Source organism: Diabrotica undecimpunctata, chromosome 10, assembly GCF_040954645.1.
Source record: "Diabrotica undecimpunctata isolate CICGRU chromosome 10, icDiaUnde3, whole genome shotgun sequence".
NCBI classification, from domain to species: Eukaryota; Metazoa; Arthropoda; class Insecta; order Coleoptera; family Chrysomelidae; genus Diabrotica; species Diabrotica undecimpunctata.
Window position 1 is genome coordinate 70,133,893 of NC_092812.1, and position 22,343 is coordinate 70,156,235.

Below are 22,343 nucleotides of genomic sequence, written 5' to 3' on the forward strand. Positions count from 1 at the left end.
CGCCTCCAGAACCTTACGTGAGGAACATTTAGTTGAGCAGCTATTACCCTTGTACTTGTTCCAGGGACTTCTTCAATGATTTCTAAAATGTCTTCATCAGGTGCATCCATTATTGGACGACCACTATTGCCAGCAATTTGCGGTTGGAATATACCCGTTTCTCGTAAACGACGATCAATGGTCAGAAATACCAACTAGGAAAAAACTAGTTTTTCGAAAAAGTGATGAGGCAAAAAAGTTTTAAAAATAATGTGTTAAACTAATGATGCTACAAAATTCATTTGATTTGAACGTACTCAAAAGTTTGGGGGGATTTAGGGCTGCACACCCCCCTTAAAATTTTTCTGTGTGCTTAGATTTTTTTGTTTCCTGTGTATGAAAAATGCTTTTAGAACAAGAAAGTAACGTGTCCATTTTTATTACAAAATGTCAAGTAGTTTAGGAGATAATGCAAAAAAACAATTTTTATTTTGTAACTTCAAGGGGCTGTAACTTTTTTTATGTACACTTTTGTACTAAGGTAAGTTGGATTCAATCAATTTATTTTTGTCCCCGGAATGCGTGATTTAATTTATGACATACTTTTTTGAAACACCCTGTATATATACGCCTTCTCGAAGAAGCTGAAGCTGTTTTCACTTAAAGATCCTTTTTGTGTAGAGGATCATCCCACTCTGGGTTTGGTTTCTACAGTTTCTGGTGTGACTTCGCTGTTTCCACTACTTTTCTCCATTCTTCTCTCTCTTTGATTTCCATACTCCTTAAGTCTTCTTCCACTTGTTGTCTCCATCTCAGTTTAGATCTGCTACTGGTTTTTTTACCTGGTAGTATCCATTCCGTTATACTTCTTAACGTATTGTTCTTCTCTCTTCGCATTATGTGTCCATACTATCTAATTATTTGTGCATTTATTGCTCTATGTTCTTGTGACCCATTCATTCTTGTACTTCGTGATTCATCCATTGTATTGCATCCTCTTCGTTTTCCCTCTTTGGTCCCAGTATTTTTCTGATAATCTTCCTCTCAAAACCTTCCAATTGCTCTTCTTCTCTTGCTGTTAATGTAAATGTTTCTGCAGCATATACTACTATTGGTCTTATGATCGTTTTGTTCATTTTCATTTTTGTGTTTCGGCTCATCCTTTTATCTCTTAATATTTTTTGATTTCTATAAAACGCTATATTTCTCGCTTGAATTCTTCTTTCCATATCTACACTTTAATTTGTTCTGTTGACTAGTACTCCCAAATATTTGAATGTTTCAACCTCTTCGAAACTGTGTGCATCTATTGCCATTTCTGTCATTTGTGTCTTCTTTTTTGTGCTTACGTTCATGTATTTTTTTATTTCCATTTATTTCCAGTCCTCTCAGTTTCTCTTCGTTTTCTATTTCTTGAAAGGTTTTCTTTAATGCCCTTTTATCTGTTGCTTCTACGGTTATATCGTCCGCAGATCCTATTATTCGTACTGCATTCTTGTTTACAGTCCTTGCGTTTGACAGCTTTTTTATTATCTTGTCTAGTGATAGAATAAATAGTACCGTTGAGAGCGCATCTTCTTGTCTAACTATCTATAATAATGAAGGAATATAATAACATTTGTAGTAAATGACTGATCAGTATAATAGTTCTTGCTAAAATAAATAGAAAATAATTACAGCTAGTAATATCTACCACATGTATACATAAAATAATTAAAAATCATAAAAATTCTCTAGTGGTAAGGTCATAGGACATAAAGAGCTCAATATGTTGCTTACCAAAGAATACTAGTAAGGCATTCTTTCCAACGTTTGAAGTCAGTCCAATAGGTCCACTGAGTAACTGATCACTCAGCACCAAAGGATTAGGTCTGTCAGATCCTGATGGTAAGTAAGTACCATCGGCATAAGCAGCTGGCCATCTCCTTAATAAAGGTCTGTCTGAAAAATTACAAAAAAAAATATTTTGATGTTGCTCGTTATGTTTATATTTATAAAATTATACTAAGATAATATTAATTTCTAGATACACGTCACTATCATAAAAGTTCTATACTAAATCAAATCTCATCTTTTTAGCAACAATTGACAAACGCTCATTCCATCAAAACACCAAAGAAATCCGCAAATTCGGGAATCCTTTGGACAACAGATAAAATATAATTATAAGCTAGACATTATTTGCCTACTTAAATATACACAAAGGCTTATGCCTGACCCAACAATCGCCAATGAAATTGATGATCGTCTTGATAAAGGAAATGGCACCATAAATATCCTAGATGTGAAAGCTGGAGGGGAGCATTTCATGATCTTATCGCTTATGGGTATAAGTATATATCAATATACAGGGTTACGCAATTAACTGTTACCAACTTCACATCGATATATCTGGCAAATCGATAATGACAGCTACGTCAAAGTTGGCCTGATAATACTTCAGTATGTTTATAAGCCGTCAAAAGCATTTGTATTTAAGGTTTATACATACAACAAAAGTTATTTGCAATGGAATTCAAACGTAATAATGTGATTGCGTTATTTTTGACTGGAAAATCACAACCAGCTATTGTTCGTCAGCTCAAACACCTCAAAGTGAATAAAATGTTTGTGTATCGCACCATAACTCGTTATAATGATACTGGTAGCGTTGCCAAACGTTATGGTGGTGGACGAAAAAAAACAGCAACATCACCTGAAATGGTTCGGAAAGTGAAGGCTCGACTTGAGCGAAATCCACGTCGTAGTGGTAATCAAATGGCCAAAGAACTGAAAATATCCCAGCGAAGCATGCAACGAATATTGAAAAAGGAGCTCAAGGTCCCATCCCCAACTTTCCTTCAGAAACCCCCAAGGAAATGTGAAATTGTTTTTTCAGATTTATGAGCCTGAACTTTTCAATATAAACATTAATCCGATCAGGCTGTTCAATAAGGACGAAACTCGAATCACACTGGTGTAGCATAAGTCTGCATAAGTTTTGTCGGTGAACAAAACGATTTTTCGATTTTGTTTTATTGGGAGATGAAGCAACGTTTCACAAAAACAGATGTGTCAATCGACATCATCCTCGCTATTACTCCTCAACAAATCCGTACCTACCATATAATAAGTATCAAACTAGGTGGCCCTTAAACGCTTGGGGTGATATATTATATAATTATGTAATATGCTCTTTCTTCTTTGAGTAAACAAAAAATAAGGTGGTTTTTTTTAGACTTTTTAATAAATCATTTACTCATTTTACTTGAAAACGTGCCACTCGACATTCGTCAATAATTATGGTACAGATGGACACAAATAGGTCATTCTATCAGGTATATCGAGGAATGACTATTGAGTTCAGTTGTCTGAAAGTGAGCAAAGCGTAAACATTTAGCATTAGACACAAATTTTAGTTGGTTTGCAACGTTGCCAGATAACTTTGTAATTCGTGAAATATTTTTTTATAGAGTTTTGATATCAAAAACTAGTTTTTAATAAAAAATAATTTTTTATTAAAATGAATAACGTAAGTGCCGTAAAAATTAGATTTTGAGTGCACAGACTCGTAAAATCATTACTCTGTTTTAAAATTTACGCAACAGGAAGCAGAAAGAAATGCACTTCTTATTGAGTTATTCAAAGTACAAGAACGGGTAGCTGCTTTGACCTGTAAATTAATGGTGTATTTTTATTTTAAAAAATATGTTATTGTTTGCAATCTTAAATATATAAAGATATGAAATAATCGAATAAGAGAAAAAAGTTTGTATAGTATTAAATGTTTATAGGTGTCAGTTTATGCAGCGTCAAAAAAATCGAAGGAGGTCGTGAGGTTGAAAATGGAGAATTCCTTGGATTCTCCACACCTAATAAACGACAAAAAAAGTCCTCAAAAATACAGCTAGATGCATGTAATCAAGGTATCTTACAAATTAATCAAGGTATCTTACAAATTCAAGTTCATGTAACAAGTTCTCAGAATTAAGAAAATTCATCAGAAACTTGTAAACGAAGTGAATTATGCAGGAAGTAGAAGGGAATTTCATAAAGTTGGGTTTAGCTGAAAAGGCTGCAACACCTGAGGAACATTAAGGAAGCTAGTGAAGCAAATAAGTTTATAGTGTTTACTGACGAGTCTTATTTATTAACGACTCATATCTCCAAAAACAATTGGTGGACAACAGTAATACTGGACTTAAACAACCCGTGTCAAAAGGACAACTTTAATTATTGTTCGGACAGGAAATGAAAAAGGTTTTGTTACTGGATCTTATTTGAGCTGGAAGTCGACTTCAAAATCTGCAGACTATCATATTGACATGAACTTTATAAATAAAAAAAATGGTTGGAAGAACAACTTTTAAGTAACTTGTCTCCAAACAGTTTAATAGTGTTGGATAATATATATATATATATATATATATATATATATATATATATATATATCATAATACACAGCCAAATAAATGTCCCACATCCTCATCAAAGAAGTGTGTTATGCAGAAATGGCTTCGAGATAAAAATTTCCTATACTGCTTCTATATTGAAGTCTGATCGGTATAACATAATAAAATTGCCTAAACATCGTTATTTAAAATATGCAATCGATAAAATTATACGAGCACAAGGACATGATGTATTTAGACTCCCAGCATACTATCTCGATTTGAACCCTATTGAATTTGTTTGGTCAGCTTCGAAATCCTATGTGGGAGCCGGAAATGTGGACTTTAGATTTATGTCAATACAGCAGCTATCTGACGAATTTTTTCAAACATTTCCTGTGGAAGAATGGAAAAAAATAACTGAAAAAGTCATCGCAACTGAACGTGAGTTAGTGACAAAAGAGCTGTTAATTGATGTAGTCGTGGATAATATGGTTATCAATATAGACGAATATTCAGACAGCGAAGATTTTTAATCAAGCAGATACAAGCGGATAAGCGAATATACAAACGCACTGTACGTGAAATCAAATCTTAACTGTCTTTTCTTTTTATTCCGATTTACTCTTAATGAGGCTTTATACTGGAACCAGAAAGCAGTAGTAAAGGTGAACGATATATAAACAAATAATATACCGATTGCGAGAGGGGTCAGGCAAGGCTGCGTCTTGTCTCCGATGCTTTTCCACGTGTACTCACAGGTCATATTCAGAAAAGCCTTATGGGAAAGAAAAGAGGGAATAAGAATTGGTGGAGAAATCGTAAACACCATGAGATTTGCAGATGGCACGGTAATTATGGCTGAGAGTATAGAAGAACTAGATGCAATAAATAGTGAATGCATTCAAATGGGTCAAGTCCAAATCCAAAGTCCATCAACAAAGATAAGACCAAATTATGATAGTATCAAGGAGTCCAATAAATAATGAACACCTAACTCTTGGTGGACAGCAAATAGAGAGAGTGACAAAATATAAATATCTGGGAGCTTACATCAACACATAATGAGATCCAGACCAAGAGATCAGGGTACGAATAGAAATGGCAAGGGCAGCGTTCTTAAAATTCAAGCAATTGTTCTGTGACAAAAATCTGAATACTGCGCTGAGACTGAGGTTTGTTGAATGTTACGTATGGTCCCAACTATTTTTCGGGGTAGAAACATGGACGTTAAAAGCGCAAATAGTTAAGAAGCTTGAAGCCTTTGAACTTTGGATATACCGGAGAATGTTGAGAATTCCATGGACTGCCAGAGTCACCAATGAGGAAGTGCTGAGAAGGATGGGTCGAGACAAAAAGTTGTTGAGAACAATAAAAGTACGCAAGACCGCATACCTTGGACACATACTGAGGAATGATAAATTTAGTCTTCTGCAGGTCATCATGCAGGGTATAGTCGTTCGCAAAAAGGGAATAGGTAGAAAGAGGAAGTCATGGCTGCGAAATATTCGAGACTGGACAAACATGACTGTAGACGAATTATTCCACGTTGCAAAAGACAGAAAAACTTTTAGAAATGTGGTCGCCAACCTCCGTTAATGGGGACGGCATAGGAAGAAGAAGAAGACTCTTTATGAGTACGAGAAACCAATTCGCTAAGGATTGTTGAGGAGATATGGTGTAGAATGCAATTTTAGATTCCCCATGTCTCTAATAACATCTTTATCAACGTCTGTTTTGCCTTGCAATTTTTAGAAGGCACAGATTAAAGCAGAACTCTGAACTTGGTTTCGAAAATTAGTTTACGGATTTATTTATCAGATGTTGCTATTGCGTCTAGATCGAAGCCATTTTATAGTTGCTTTTAATATTACAGAAAAGATTATTTTCACGTTAAGAGCGGTTGTGAATAGCCCCCCCGAAGATCCCTTTTAGGGTGAAATACGTATAAGCGGATACACAAACGCACTGTACGTGAAATCAAATCTTAACTGTCTTTTCTATTTGTAATCAAATTCTGACAGCGAAAACAGCGATTTTGATTATATTTGAATAAAATCTGGTAAGTATATTTTTGTAAGCTTTTAGCACTACCGTTGAAAAGAATTTATTTTACCTAAATAACTTATTATTTGGTTTCTAATTTAATAGACTTTGGTTCATTTTAGCAGTTATGGCGAATACTTCACCTAATATCATATTAAATTTATTAATTACCTAATTTTACATTTCAAAAACAAATCTCCAAAATAATAATCGATTAGGCAACGCCGCATAAATGAGTCTCTCTATCGCTTCTCCTGTTCACGGTTTCAGATAAAGATATTCTACTGTATTTAATGCATAATAAGTCATAATGCACTTATCTAAATTATATTAAATGAACAATTTCCTAACAAATGGATGGGAAGAGAAGAACCAATTCATTGGCCAGCTAGATCACCAGAAATAAGTAAAGTCGATGTTAAACAAAAAATAAAAAAAGTTTGCATTTATTACTCTAAAAGAACCGACTCAGGACATCAATATGAAAGAGTGACCAAGTTATCGGTGAACAAGTGACAAGTCAGATCAAGAAATCGAAGAGTTTTATATTAAAGTAGATGAAATAATGCTATTGACGGAATAATGAAGTTAAAGAAGTATATAAAATCCATAAAAAGCTACGATGATGATGCATACATTTATAGCGGGAACCGGGAACTAATCCAATTGTAATGGACTTTAGACTCAAAAGGTTTCTGGAAGTCGAAAGAAAAAAAGTGACAAGAAAAATAGACATTGCATAACTAGAGAAATTTCCAAAGGAAGAAAAGTTTCAAAGTCGAGAAAGAAATAGAAGAGAAAGCTAATTGAACAGTACGAAATAAAGACAGTGAAGGACGGTTGAATACGTTAAAAATAAAAACAACCAAGATCCAAGATGACATCACATTTACGAAAAAGGACACGAAGAGCATAAGCACAAGCATATATATTATTAATATTATTTATTTGCCAACTTTATTACATAACAAAATATTTATATTTCGGAACTTTTTATTTCTGGTTTTTTTCAATTTCAATTAAAAATATTAATAATATTGTTTTTACAAGTAAAACATCCTTAAATAGAATAATAAAAGATTTGGTCTTTAAATTAAAAAAAATTATCATCGAAGAGCTTTAATTGAAAGAACTCAAATCGCAGCACAACGAGCGTGTTTCTTAGGTAAATACATGAAAAAAGAAAATAGTACATATCCACGAGAAGTTGTATTTTTAGACGAAACGTGGATTTTTTCCAGAGGAAATAAAATTATTCCTTGGCAGGATGACAACAGCAGAAGAGTACGTAAACCAGGTGGTTATGATAAAAAAAGATTTATTAAAAAAAGTTCATGCCGGTTCAGTAAAAGGTTTTATTTAAGACACCAATTTGTTATTTTGTTTCAAATCCTTGACCTAAATCATTAAAATCAGACATTATAGATTGGTTGAAGAAGTACAATGTTAATTTTAAACATAAGTTAAAACCAGAATTGATACAATTGGCCAAGATACATCAACAAGAAAATATATATATTGTAGATGAATTGATACGTGAACATGGACACGAAGTACTTAAATTGGCACCATATCCCCCAGATTTTAACCCTCCGTTAGACACGTGGTCTACAATCGTAGACCTCCTCTTTTTAAACACTTGTATATCTCTGTCATTTTCTCTTACATGCGCGTGCATCTCAGTAGCTGTTGCTAACGAGCGTCTTATTCTAATTTATGGTTTTATTTGTGTTCAGCACTTCAGTTGAGTATTTTGTTAAACATAGAACAGTACCGGTCTAAGATTGTAGACCACGTGTGCACTGACGTTACAACATCTGTCTACATTGCAGATATTTGATTCTACTGTTTTCAAAATTCAAGGTAACTTTTATTTATTACAATTTGGTACACTTGTAGTTACTGTGATATATTTTAGATAATACTATGTCTGATAATAAAAGAAGACGGATTTAACGAAGCAACGACCCGGAAGTTTGGTCTCGATGGTTTGAGGAGATATCAAGTGGGGAAGAAGAAGACTGTGATGACGAGTTCGAAGATGATCTCGATGTGAAGGTGAATTTTGCTGAAAGAAGTGATCACGAAACAGACTCTGAATTAGAAACATCGGAGCAAGAGGAATTGGCCAAAGATGAAGGAACGTCAGACGACTCTGATAAAGCACGCCCTTTAAATTTTTACATAGGAAAAGCCAAGGTGACTAAATGGAAAAAGAATAGATAAAATTTACAAGTTCGTATCCGTTCTCAGAATCTCATCAAACTTATGCCTGATACAAAAGGAAACGCACGCACTGTTGAAACTGAAATTGATTGCCTGAAGTTATTTTTGAATGAAACAGTTATTAGAGTAATAACTGTCTCGACAAATATTTTGATTGAAAAGATACGGAGCAATTACCAAAGAAATCAAGATTGTAGACAAACTAATGAAACTGAAATTCGTGCATGTATTGGGATATTGTTCTTGATTGGTATTCTTAGAAGTTCCAGAAAAACTTTACATAAAATATGGGATAATTCTCAAGGATTCGGAGTTGAGTCATGCTACCACGAAGCTAGCCAAATATGACATTACAACATTTGCTCTGGTAGACGCAAAAACGTTTTACACATTCAATTTGGAAGCTTACGTGGGCACTCAGCCAGAAGGTCCATACAAATTTGTAAATACCAGTAACGAAATAACTCTTCGGTTGGTAGAGCCCATCGCAGGTACCAGTCGTAATATTACGGCAGACAATTGGTTTAGCAGTTTATCATTGGTCAACAGTTTACTGAAGAAAAAACTTACATATTTGGGTACTGTAAGAAAAAACAGACTAGAGGTTCCTCAGGAGTTTCTGCCCCAGAAAAATCGAGAATTTAAGTCGTCTCTTTTTGGTTTCCAAGCTGATTGTACTATGGTGCCATATGTCCCAAAGAAAAGTAAGTCGGTGTTATTGATATCCACCATGCACAAGGATGATGCTCTAGATGAAGATACTGGAGATGATAGAAAGCCAGTAATGATCACTGATTATAACAACACCAAAATCGGCGAGGATATGGTAGATAAATTGTGTCAGAATTATAACCTCGCAAGAAATACACGCCGTTGGCCAATGATTGTGTTTTACAATTTACTGAATATTTCTGTCATAACCGCCCTCTGCGTGTATAAGGCTAGTCATCCCAAACAGAAAATAAAACGCAGTGACTTTCTTGAAAAGTGTGCTTGGGAATTAATCCGACCACAAATTGAAGTTAGATCAACAATTCCTCGGTTGCCGAGAGAAATAAGGAAGCGAGCTCAATCTCTGCTGGGCATAGAAAATAATCCCCCTCAACCCCCTGTGCGACCACAGAATTATGTCGGGCGTTGCCATGTGTGTTCGAAATTTTAACAAATCTTCTAGAAAGTCTTGTCTAAAGTGCGGAGCGTTTGCATGCAAAAACCACATGAAAGAAATCTGCAATGATTGTTTTACTGACTAAAAATGTGATGTTTTCTGTACTCTCTAAGTCATACAATTTTTTAACAGTATATTGTACTTTTATTTATGTGATTTTGGGTGATTTTGTTCTAAGTATTGTTAGGTACAACAATTCTTCTTTTGTCAAATTTACACTAAAGTTCTTATTAAGGCAAAATAATTTTAATGGTTAATAAAAATTTTAAACTTTTTATTGTCTAATAACGAAATAAGTAAATCTTTTGTTATAAAAACTGGTCAGTATTATTAACAATAATTTAACAAATATACCTAATGCAGTATTATTAATGAAACTATGAAACTTTTATGTTTAATAATATAAATAAAATGGTCTATGATCGTAGACCTCGTAACCAACCGTGTGTCAGTTTACCACGTGCCTAACGGAGGGTTAATGCTATCCAATTAGTATGGGCAGATTACAAGACTTAGGTACTGTAATACATATATGTAATGGCAGAGATTGATTTAGAGATAAATATGTTTTAAGTATGTCGAAGGAAGCAAATCAAAAGTGTAACTATATCTCCTGGGCAAAGTGTGTAGAACATACTAACAAATTAATTGAACAGTGGTTTATTAGAGAAGAAAATATACAGTGTGTAAAAGCCAATTGGAATAAATTCATTATTTAGGTTACTGTACATATTTATAAAAAATCCCGAAACACGTCAAATTTAAATTATAACTTGACATTCTTTAACTTGAAAATGCAACCCCTACCTTCAACCCCCTTAGAATGACAGGTACAACCCCCAATTTTTAAAATAGGAAGTATAGGCTTGTGATATATCGTTTGAAAGGTCTTTTCATTCTCCATTCAAAAATGTTGTCGCTTTCAAGTTTATTAAGATTAATTAAGATAAAATAAATTAAAATCATGTGGTTACCGAAATTCGCTACAATACAATCAAACTAAAATGTAATGCAAAACGTAATAAAATGTAGAACAGGAAAAAGAACTATGAATGTTAATGAAGTAGATGTTCAAAATGTTCACCGCGAACGTCTTGGCAACATCCTAATCTCAAATAAAACTGTCTTCTAACATTATTTAACATAACAGGCGTGATCGACCTAATCGCAAGCGTTATTCGTTCTTTTAAGTCATTTAAATCAGAAGGTTTAGTTTTGTACACATGGCTCTTTACATATCCCCATAAAAAGAAATCTAATAATGTAAGATCAGGTGATCGCGCTGGCCATTCAATCGATCCTCGCCTCCCTATCCACCGATTGGGAAATATTGTATCGAGATACTGCCGGGCATTAAGTTGGTAATGTGGTGGTGCTCCATCCTGCTGAAACCATATCGTATTCGCTGGAACTTGAGGGTTTCCTGGATCAGGATATAAATTTGCCAACGTTGGAATGACATCATTTTGAAGTAGTGCCAAATAATTGCTGCCATTCAAGTTGCCCTCAATGAAAAAGGGACCAATGATATTGTTTCCTACAATCCCTGCCCAAACCTTTTGAGGGTATTGAGTGTGTTCTTCTCTCATCTAGTGAGGATTTTCCGTGGCCCAGTATCGGCAATTTTGCCGATTAGCATGACCGTTAAGTGAAAAAGTACACTCATCAGAAAACATAACGTCTTCTAATTGGATAATATTGTTATCCAACATGTCCATCATTTGCTTACAAAAAAAAGTTCTCCTATCAAAATCGTCTTCCATGAGCTCCTGAGTAGGTATCATCTTATAGGGATGCAATTTATTTTCTTTTAATATGTTTACTATCAATGTATGGCTAGCATTGAATGTAGTGGATGCCTGTCTACTCGATGTATGTGGATTTTCCTGAAACTCAAGCAACACATCTAATTTGAGTTCATCACTCAGTGCATTGGTAGCTGCTTTTTTTATCTGCGTTACATGACCAACTCGCGAAACTGCTTTTCTATTTTACTTATTGTTCCTTGGGATATAGGCGGTAAATTAGGAAATTTTTCATGAAATAGGCGAGTTACTTCCTGTTGTGTTCGGGTGTTATCTCCGTAACCAATCATTTGTAAAACTGTTATTTTATGCATTTCCGTTAATCTAACCATTTTTCAGAATTGAATTGAACGAACTTTTTACTTAAATTAAAATACTGACAACTTAAATAAAACAATTTACTAATGCGTGTTAAAATAACGTTGCCACGGAAATTCTTTAAAGTTTTTTAATGGTTACCATCTAAAAACCACATTGCTATGGTTTTTGTTCACTTTCTCATTATCAAGACCTAAACGGGAAATAAGTTTTGAGTATATTTTAGCGAATTTCGGTAACCACATGATTTTAATTTATTTTATCTTAATTAATCTTAATAAACTTGAAAGCGACAACATTTTTGAATGGAGAATGAAAAGACCTTTCAAACGATATATCACAAGCCTATACTTTCTATTTTAAAAATTGGGGGTTGTACCTATCATTCTAAGGGGGTTGAAGGTAGGGGTTGCATTTTCACGTTAAAGAATGTCAAGTTATAATTTCAATTTGACGTGTTTCGGGATTTTTTTATAAATATGTACAGTAACCTAAATAATGAATTTATTCCATTTGGCTTTTACACACTATATGTAATATTAATATCGAACCTGTAATAATTAACATTGGAGATGGATAACAGACTCTAAAGGTGATGAAAATGAAATATGAGAAATGAAAAATATAAGTTCAAAATCTTGCAACAATATTATTTGAGCTAAATAATGTTTCATTCTTTAAATTATTTAACTGTTACGTATTACATCAACATACTGTAAATATTATTGTATATTTAAATATATTGTTTTATACATTGTTTATTTATTTATTAGTCACTATTGATATTAAAATAATTTATTAAGTTACTATAAATGTAGCTGTAATTTTGTATCAGAATTTTAAAGCAAAACCAACATTTTATTTTCCATTTATTTGATCAAATCAAATTTTATAATATAATCCGTAATCGGAGCAGTGTAATTTGCAGAAAAACAGCAAATGACAGATAATAGATGGACAAAGCGGATACTGGAATGGAGACCAAGAGATAATGCCTACCGAAGCAGAGGTCGTCCACCAACACGTTGGACTGACGATCTAAAACGTTGTCATAGGAATTGGATGCAAGAGGCACAAGACCGAAATAGATGGAAAATTATGAGGGAGATCTATGTCCAGCAGTGGATAAGCGAAGATTGAATGATGAATCGGAGCAGTAGCCACTTTCTGTTACTTGTTGTTTCCGACTTATTTCGTATGATTTAAATTATGATGACGCACGGATAAAGAACCAAGGACTCAACTGTACGTAGGTTTTACAGACTATCGAAAGGCGTTTGATTGCGTTAACCATCAAAAAATCATCGACGTTTTAAGATCAACCGGAATTGACGAACAAGCTTTATGCGTTGTGACAGAAATCTAGTGGCATCTAATGGCAACAGTCCAAATAGAACAAACATTAAACATTATCGGAAGATTGACGGATTGGACGATAAGTGAGACAAGGCTTTTATTTCCCCACTCCTGTTGAATTTTTACTCGGAATCTATATTTAAAGAAGTAATGGACAAGACTCAAGGCCAGGGATCAAGATCAACGGAATTACGACAAACAACATCAGGTACACGGACTGAATTTATTATGTATTGTAGTGCCATTGCTACAAAACATAATAAATTCCGTAAACTCAGCTGATGCTGAACTAAAGGCTCCCAGTGTGGCCACAGGTAGCGGATAGTGGACGGCCTTCAGGTATAAAGGTTCAAGACTAACAGCGGCGATACCAGAGAATGTAGTGGGTATACTTAAGTATGCCTTAAAAATGCTAAAAAGCGTCGTGACATCACTAGTTTTGCTGCCATTAAATAAACATAACCTAAATCGACCTGTCATTAAGCAGCAGTAATGGAATTACTGGAATAGAGCTGTGATAAACTAAAATTCCCGTAAGCTTAATATTAGACACTCACAGGCCCCACCCGCATTATGAGTCAACCGGCTGTGACACTGCGATGAGGAAGATAACAGGAATAGTCCCTAGAGCATTCATCATGGTTGATGTGCACAAAATTGGAGAAGCTACTGATCATGGACTTTGAATACAAAGACCTGACAGGAGAGTAAGAGCACGAAACTGTAAAGCCTCCCTGGTCGTCAAGACACAAAATCCTTCCTATTATTGAAACATCCATGAAAAGAGAGTGTGCACATGGAATTTTCAAAGTATATTTGAATGGGAGAAGATATATTAAACCATGCAAGAAATAGAGATTAAATATCGAAGTGGTGGGAATCACCGAGATGAGGTTTACAGGCTCTGGACAGTGCTGCATGGATGAACATATTGTGTATTGAGCAGAAAACGACGAACCACATCACTAGAATTACGTAGCAGTTATTATGAGCAAAAAGTACGCTAGTGCTGTACGCAGTGTGCTTTTTCTCTCAGACAGTCATTCTGGTAAAGTTGGAGAGCAGGCCTGTTAATATAAACATAATCCAAATTTACGCTCCGACATCAGACAAGTCAGAAGAGGACATCGAGGTGTTATTCCACTTGTACAGAAAGTACTTAAATATATCAGAAAGAACGAGCAAAGATATCGTCGGAGAACACGGCCTAGTCGAGAGAAACGAGTTCAACTTATTTAATTTTTCCGGGAAGAAGAATTAACCATTGCCAGCACGTGGTATAGACTTCCTTCCAGACTTTACACATAAAAGTCACCTGTCTTCACCTCCAACGATATCATCAGAAACCAAAGCGACTGCATTCTCATTAACAAAAGGTTCAAGAACAGGTTGACTTCGGAAGACCTACCAAAAAACAGACGTCTCATCGGACCACAATCCATTAGTGGACCAGGTGAAACTTAAACTAAAGAAACTCGTCAAGAGCAAACCGAAAGAAAACCTGGATTTATGACACCCTAAAAGACCCCGTAGTTCGTCAGTTGTTGCTTGCAGTCGTATCTGGTGGCTGAAAAACCTCCGACGATGGCTTGGAAAGTCCTCCGCCAAACTGTTTCAAAGAGCGGTCAACAAATCCATGATAGCCTTTTCAAAGGCGTCAACAAATATGCATCAAAAGTGCCAAAAAATAGAACAAATAAACACATATAAAATATCTGGGAGCTACTATCAACAGTAAATTTAACCCAGAAAAATAAATAACATGTAGAATTAAACAAGCAAGGAAAACATTCATGAGCATAAAGACATTTCTTAAGAGTTCTGACCTTAGTCCAAACCTCAGAACTCGGATGATCGTATACTATGCTTTGCCTCGTTTACCTTACCAATACAAAAGTTGAACAATGAACATTGAAAAACAAATAGAGGACTTCGAAATGTATGTATGTGGAGGATACTGCGAATTTCATGAATAAAATATCACTAACGACAAGATTCTCCAGATTCTCCAGCGCATGAATAAACAAAAAAAACCATCAAAGAAAAAAATGCAGTACTTGTGTCACGTATTGACCTGCAAAATACACTCACGGGATAAATTGCCTAAGAAGGTGGATTGACCGCCCATCTTCAGAAATCTTTCATGCTGTAGTTTCCAAAACTACATTTGCCATTTGGCTCGACAGACTTCGGAAGGAGACGGCGTAATAAGAACAAGAAACGTAATAACTGGTGTACTTGATTTTTTATAATTGATAGCTGAAATTAATAAAATCTGTTGTATAAATAAACATTATAAGTACTTACCAATTGCACCAGAATCAGGCCGGGCCAAATTGTTATACCAGCCATCATAGCCTGGATATTCAACAGTTTTAGAAACACCACTAGGTGTATAGTTGTCACTCCAATTTCCATTCAGTAACCAATCGCCAAAAATGTGCCTCCTATTATTACCGTCAGTGTAGTTGCCCGGCCACACAGTATCAGGCGGCTTTTCATTAAACATTTGTGGCGCAGCAGTTGGAGCTGGAGCTGCAGCAACGGGAGGTGCATTCGAAGCAGGTTGAACTGGAATCTGCGATATTACTACAAATATAAAATTATAAAAAATGAAATATAAAAAATTATTTTTATTATAAACAGGTAAAAGAAATAAAATAAGGCTTAATAAATCACAATCAATTTAATTTTACTACCCAAACGACCGGTTTCGCTTTCTACACTTACGACGGTACAATTTACTTTGTACCGTTTGACCTGAAGATGCTTTGCAAAGTGTAGAAAGCGAAACCGGTCGTTTGGGTAGTAAAATTAAATTGATTGTGAGTAAGTCTTATTTTATTTCTTTTACCTGTTTGAAATGGACTCACACAAGCAACACATTCATATTTTTATTATCTTCTCCATATTTTTCTCCCTCTGTCGTTTTGAAAAGCAAATGGACAAAATAAACAGTAATCTCAGCAATAGACAAAATTGACCGTGTCTATTGCTGAGTTATTCCTCTATCATAAGACATATATGACAACGCCTCATTGCACAACTATAACAAATTTTTAAAAAATCAATTGGTCCAGTTCATTAAAAACCGATAAATTTTCCATATTTTTTCAACAACGACAAGCAACAATTTTTACGAAAAAAATGTCCGTATTTCCAGCAAAAATTCTAAAAATTAAACACCGCGTTTAATAAACGCGTTAACTAGCCAAATGTATAGAAAAATTAATTAAAAACTTACCTGGCTGACAATATAAATGGAGAACTCCCAAAATTAGAAAAACTAAATACATTATTACAGTTAATTATGTGTGAACCATCACTGAAGTTAACAGAAACTGATACTGAATAAATGTATAAAATTCAAAAGATGACTGAGAGGAAGCCACAAAGATAACACTTTAATCTACCTCGAACTGAAACTAGGGAATTACAGTATCATTTTTTGTGTGTAAATGTGGCTAAAATTAAATTTTTTGATTAGATATGTACGTAATAGTTTTAATAAAATTTCGGATTAGTTTTTAATTTTCGTAATTTTCCTTGTATTAATACAAAAAAAATCATTTACAAAAGGTGTTCAAAGAAATCGCCTCCTACTTCAGTCGAAACATTTGCACTGTTTATTTGAATCACGAACCCTCTGTAACATTTTCTTCTTCTTCTTCTTCCTCTTTATAAGCAATTCTGCTTGTTCATTGGCGGATCAATACCTCTATGGAAGGTTGTCACTCCATCTTTTATCTTTTGCTATTTTGACGACACGGGCCTCCTTCATTCTGCTTATGTGGTTATTCCATTCTTTTTTTCTATTTTGTGTCCATTCATTAATACACTGTACGTTACATTTTCTTCTAATGTCTTTACTTCTCTTTCGATCTCTCAGCGTATTTCCTGTAGTTCTTCTCAGTAGTCTCATCTCTGCAGTTTCCAGTAGCCTTTGCATTGTGGCTGTGTCGGGTCTTGTTTCTGAGGCATATGTAATTATTGGTCTTACACTGGCTTTATAAATTCTGCACTTCATCTCAGTGTTAATGTGTCTGTTTCGCCATATAGTGTTATTAAGGCAGCCTGCCAGTCTATCTGCTTTTTGTACTCGATCTCTCACTTCTTTGTCCAGGTCTCCATAGCTAGACAGTGTAATTCCTAGGTATTTTATTTCCATTACTTGTTCAATACTGATGTCATCAATTTCTATTTTACATCTGGTTGGTTCTTTACTGACTACTACTTTTTTAGTTTTCTGAGATGAGATTTTCATATTAAATTCTTTTGCTCTTATGTTAAAACTGTGAACCAGTCTTTGCAGACTATTAATTACGCTAAATAATAACTCATCTAAACTGTAAACATATTTTTCTAACAAGTATTTTTTAGCAGGTAATATCCAAACGGGTCCCCTCTTATACCTGCGATTGGAACTCTCCAGAAAAGGGTCAAATAAATTCGTTGGCGACCGAAGATCAAAGAAGCTTCGAGATAAACAAAATGAGGTATAAGACCGGTCTTCTTCCATAGTGTTCGAGACAAGTCAATGGTCAACACAGGTCAACAACCGTGGGCTTCGAAGGGATTCCCGAACAACGGCTGTTTGATATATATAGCGGAACTTTCAGTGTGTGAGGCAGTCTGAAAATATAATCGAGTCGAGTTTTGAAATGTTACGCGCGTATTGTCGGGATAAATAAATTGTAATAAATGTAAATAAATTAGTATAATATTTTACAAATAAAGACTTTAATAAACTAAGTGTTAGAATATTTTAATAATAAATAAAGTTAATAAATTAGACAAATAAACTCAGTTCGCTATCTTCATCTTGGGCTATCAATATTGCATCGCCTGCGTAACAGAGTATTTTTATTTCTTTGTTTTCCATTCTGTATCCTCTTCCTTTGTTAACGCTTTTGATGATTTCATCCATGAGCAAATTGAAGAGCATGGGGTCCAATGAGTCCCCTTGTCTTATTCTGCTTCCTATTTCTATAGGTTCTGTAAGTTATCCATTCATTCTGACTTCCATTTTGTTGATTTGGTAGATGTTTTCGATAGTTTTTATAATATTTAGGGGAAATTCTCTATTATACACAAGATGGATTACATCTTTGAATCTTATTCTGTCAAACGCTTTCTTTAGGTCAATCAAACCTAAAGAAACACAGAAATGCTGCTCTATTATACTTTAGTGATTTCTCAGTAATTTGCTTTATAACGAATATTGCATCTGTACACGATCTTCCACTACGACAACCCTGTTGTTCATCTGCTAAACTTATCCTATGATTTATTAGCACTTGTACAATTTTAGTTGTAAGTTTTAGCGTAGTATTTAACAAGTTTATACCTCTATTGTTTTCTGGCTGTTTTTTATCTCCTTTTTGAATAGTAGAATTAGTTCGCTCGTTCGCCATTCTTCCAGTATTTTATTGTGTTTTATAATTTTATTTTAATGTTGTTAATTCTTCTGTCATTGCTGCTTTACAATATTTCAGTAATTCGTTTGGTATCCCGTCTTTATCTGCTGCTTTTCTGTTCAAAGCAGCAAAAACAACAACTTTTCTGTTCAAAAACATTTTCTTGTCTATAAATATCACAACAGCGTGAATACGAGCTAATACATCTTCCAGACTCTCAAGAGGTTCGAAGTAAACCTTTTTTTTTCAAAAATCCCTAGTAGAAAATATCTAAAGCATTTAAATCTGCAGATCTAGAAGGCTATAGTACGAATCCTCTTTTTACTATCTAACTGTCGCATAATTTTTGATTTAATATATTTCTCATTTCATCATAATTTTCTTTGCCTTCACCCCTATGCGGGATCGACTTCCCTAATTACATTTCTCCATAAGTTTCTATCTTTGGTTCTATTAATATCAATCTCATTTCCCTATGCTTTCTCATTTTGACACCAATTGGTGCCACCCCTAAACTTCCCCTAATATACTCATCCTTAATTTTGTCCTTTTTGTCACTCCACTCACCCATCTTAGCATTCACATTTTTGACACATGCATTCGTTGTTCCTCTTTCTTTTTAATTGCTCAACATTCGGTTCCGTGCATCATAGCTGGTTGTTTGACTGTTTTATAGAATTATTTTCCGTATAGCTTCATTGGAATTTTTCTTCACACAACACACCACTCGCTTCCTTCAAAATAATATCCAGGGTTTTGGTCAGCAGTCTGGATTCACAAAGTATCCATGGTTTTGTGCGAGTGGGCCAGTCGAGCACGAAATTTAAATTACGTTAAGAAAGAATGGCCACTTAGAGAAAGGCTTAGTTGATTGCACGGCATTTCATTAAAAAATGCCGTGATGACGGATATGTTGGAGTTGGTACATTTATTTTGCAAACAATCAACTATCAAGAAAGTGTAATAATCCAAATTTTTCAAGGGGCATTGAAGTATGTGCAGTATTTATTTCAGATATAAATATTTTTTTCGTTTCCGTATACCAACCTTCAGACATAGTAGCCATAAAAAATATTGATTGAATTTATAGGAACAGTTCGAAATTCCTCGTAAAATTTTTTGTGGCGATTTCAATGTACACCATTACAGGTGGGGTCCTATTCCGGAGGATCGAAGGGAAAAGGTTTTAACAGAAGCTTTAGATTTTTTGGAGCTACTTTAAATGAATCGCCCAGTACAGTTAATCCCAATGGTAACCACTCTGCAGTTGATTTAACTCTTATCTCCCCTTTCTTGGCAGGTTTGAGAATTCTTGTAGATTTTAGTGCCAGTGCATTCAAGTGCATTCAAGTGGAATGACGCTAGTACCAATTGGTCAGCCTTTCAAGCATTTATTGATGATGAAATCAGTACCAATGTATCTCTAAATGATTCAGATAATAATTTTCAACTAACAAAAAATACTTGAAGTTATATCTTCAGTTAAACCTTTAAAAACCTTTCATTCGTTCCATCCCAAGGTTCTATTGGTGGGACGAAGAATGTTCTGATATACATAGTTGAAAGTTGCTCCCAAGCACTTAAATTGTTTAGAAGACCAGAAAATTTTAAAAATTATTTGTATTCTCAAGATATTGCAGCAAGGGCTTAAACTCATCTTCAAGTTAAAACAAAAAAATAGTTGAATTACTTTTCTTAATCAACACCCCTTTCTACACCTTTTTCAACAATTTGGAATTGTATAAAAGCTATAGGAAATAAATATCATCAACAAAAGAAACCTCCATTGCACAAAGATTTAATTGAGGATGTTCTGAATCAGCTGGCCCCGCCTTCGGTCTCTAATGTCGATGTAGACAATCTAAATAATTTTCATTTTTATTGTACTTCAGACAGCATGTCTAAAGCTTTTAACTATTCAGAGTTAATTTTGGCATTAAAACAAACCAGAAGAACGGCTCCCGATTTGAATGGTTTTACATATACAATTTTACACAATCTTCCAGATTCAGCTAAACAAATATAAAAATTTTTAAAAACTGTTGGTTAAAACAAGATTATGCTGAGAATATTAAAATATTGGTATTTGTTTAATAAAAAAACCATATTCCAAAATTACCGTCAGCATATCGACCTATATCGCTAATGTCTTGTCTCACCAAGACTTTTGAACGAATGATTAAGTTTCGACTAGAATATTTTATTGAAAGCAATTCTCTCCTATCCACTACACAGTATGGATTTCTGGAGAAACCATATTACTATAGATGCATTGACACATATGGTCACAGATGCTCAAATATCTGAAAACAAATACATGTTATTCCTATTTGTTGACCTAAAAGGTGCATATGATGTGGTTGATGTGAGTATCTTAAAAACAAAATTGTGAAGAATGGGTATCAGTAAATGGGTATCAAATAATTTAATAAATTTGTTTTTAAACAGAAAAATCTATATTCGTGATCACAAAAGTGTACTAAACGGACCAAGAACTGTATATAACTGTCCAATATTGAGTCCACTTTTATTTAATATATACACAGCATAACTGCGTAGTTTGATGGATGACACAATAAAAGTATTCGGATTATATTTGTTTCTACACTATACATAGTTCATATAAACAATGTATTACAGATTTAAAGTCTTTTTTTGTTGCACGCGTGATGGTTGAATACTATGGGTTTTAGTTTTTTATAGCAAAAGACAGCGGTTATGTGTATTACTAGGCACATACTTAAAACCCCTGATAACTATACCATAGGTGATTTTACTATGCTCATAATGAAAGAATATAAATATCTTGGCATCAATATTGATAATAAACTCTTATGGACTAGCCACATAAAGCAAAAATGTGATAAAGGGCTCAACATTCTGCGTGTAGTTTCCAAATATAAATGGGGTGCAGATGTTAAAATATCCCTTACTTTTTATAATTATTACATTCGCTTAATAATGGATTATGGATTTACTCTTCATGCATTAACTAGCAAATCAAACCTATTAATTGTAGATAGAATTCAATAAAAGGCAATTAAAATAAGTCTAGGAACTATAGTGTCGTCACCTAATTTTGCAGTTCTCGCTGAAGCACACGAACCGCCTTTATGCTTTCGAAGACAGTATTTAGCAAATAAACAGTACAGTAAAGTTCAATGGTGCACTAAGTGCACCATTCCAAATGGATTTGCCAATAAAAAAATCTAATAAGTGAAATCAGAACTATAATCATGAATTTAACTCAACATTAAGAAACTCCCGAGATATGATCTGATCGCCACAAGAATTTACACAAAAATGCTTTAAATTAATGACATATTAATACTTGGATACTTCCCAGGATCTGGAAAGTAGCACAAATAATAATGATTTTAAAGCAGGAAAAAGTTAGAAGTCACCTCACATCTATTAGTCTGATTTCAATCATCTCCAAAGTCTTTGAGAGAAAATATACATAAAAAAGCTGAAATATACATCAGAATTATGCACTTAATGCCAGACTGTCAATTTTGATTTCGAAACAAGCATGGTACCATAAAGCAACTACATAGAATCGTAAACAAGATTCATGGTGACATCTAACAAAGACGATACTGTTCAGCTGCCTTCATTGACATGTCATAAGCGTTCGACAAGGTCTGGCATAGTGGAC

The 22,343-nt window shown here is 34.2% G+C and overlaps 1 protein-coding gene across 1 annotated transcript in view; it reads right to left on the reverse strand.

The window, feature by feature from the left end:
• Positions 1 to 16,670, reverse strand: part of LOC140452368 (dual oxidase 2-like) — a 60,670-nt gene extending 44,000 nt beyond the window's left edge. The window contains exons 1-3 of the mRNA XM_072546574.1: positions 16,513 to 16,670; positions 15,576 to 15,857; positions 1,759 to 1,920 (exon numbers count right to left, since the gene is read on the reverse strand). Of these exons, the coding sequence (XP_072402675.1) occupies positions 1,759 to 1,920; positions 15,576 to 15,857; positions 16,513 to 16,564 (496 nt within the window). The 5' untranslated portion in view covers positions 16,565 to 16,670. The remainder of the gene's footprint in view (positions 1 to 1,758; positions 1,921 to 15,575; positions 15,858 to 16,512) is intronic.
• Positions 16,671 to 22,343: the final 5,673 nt, after the last annotated feature.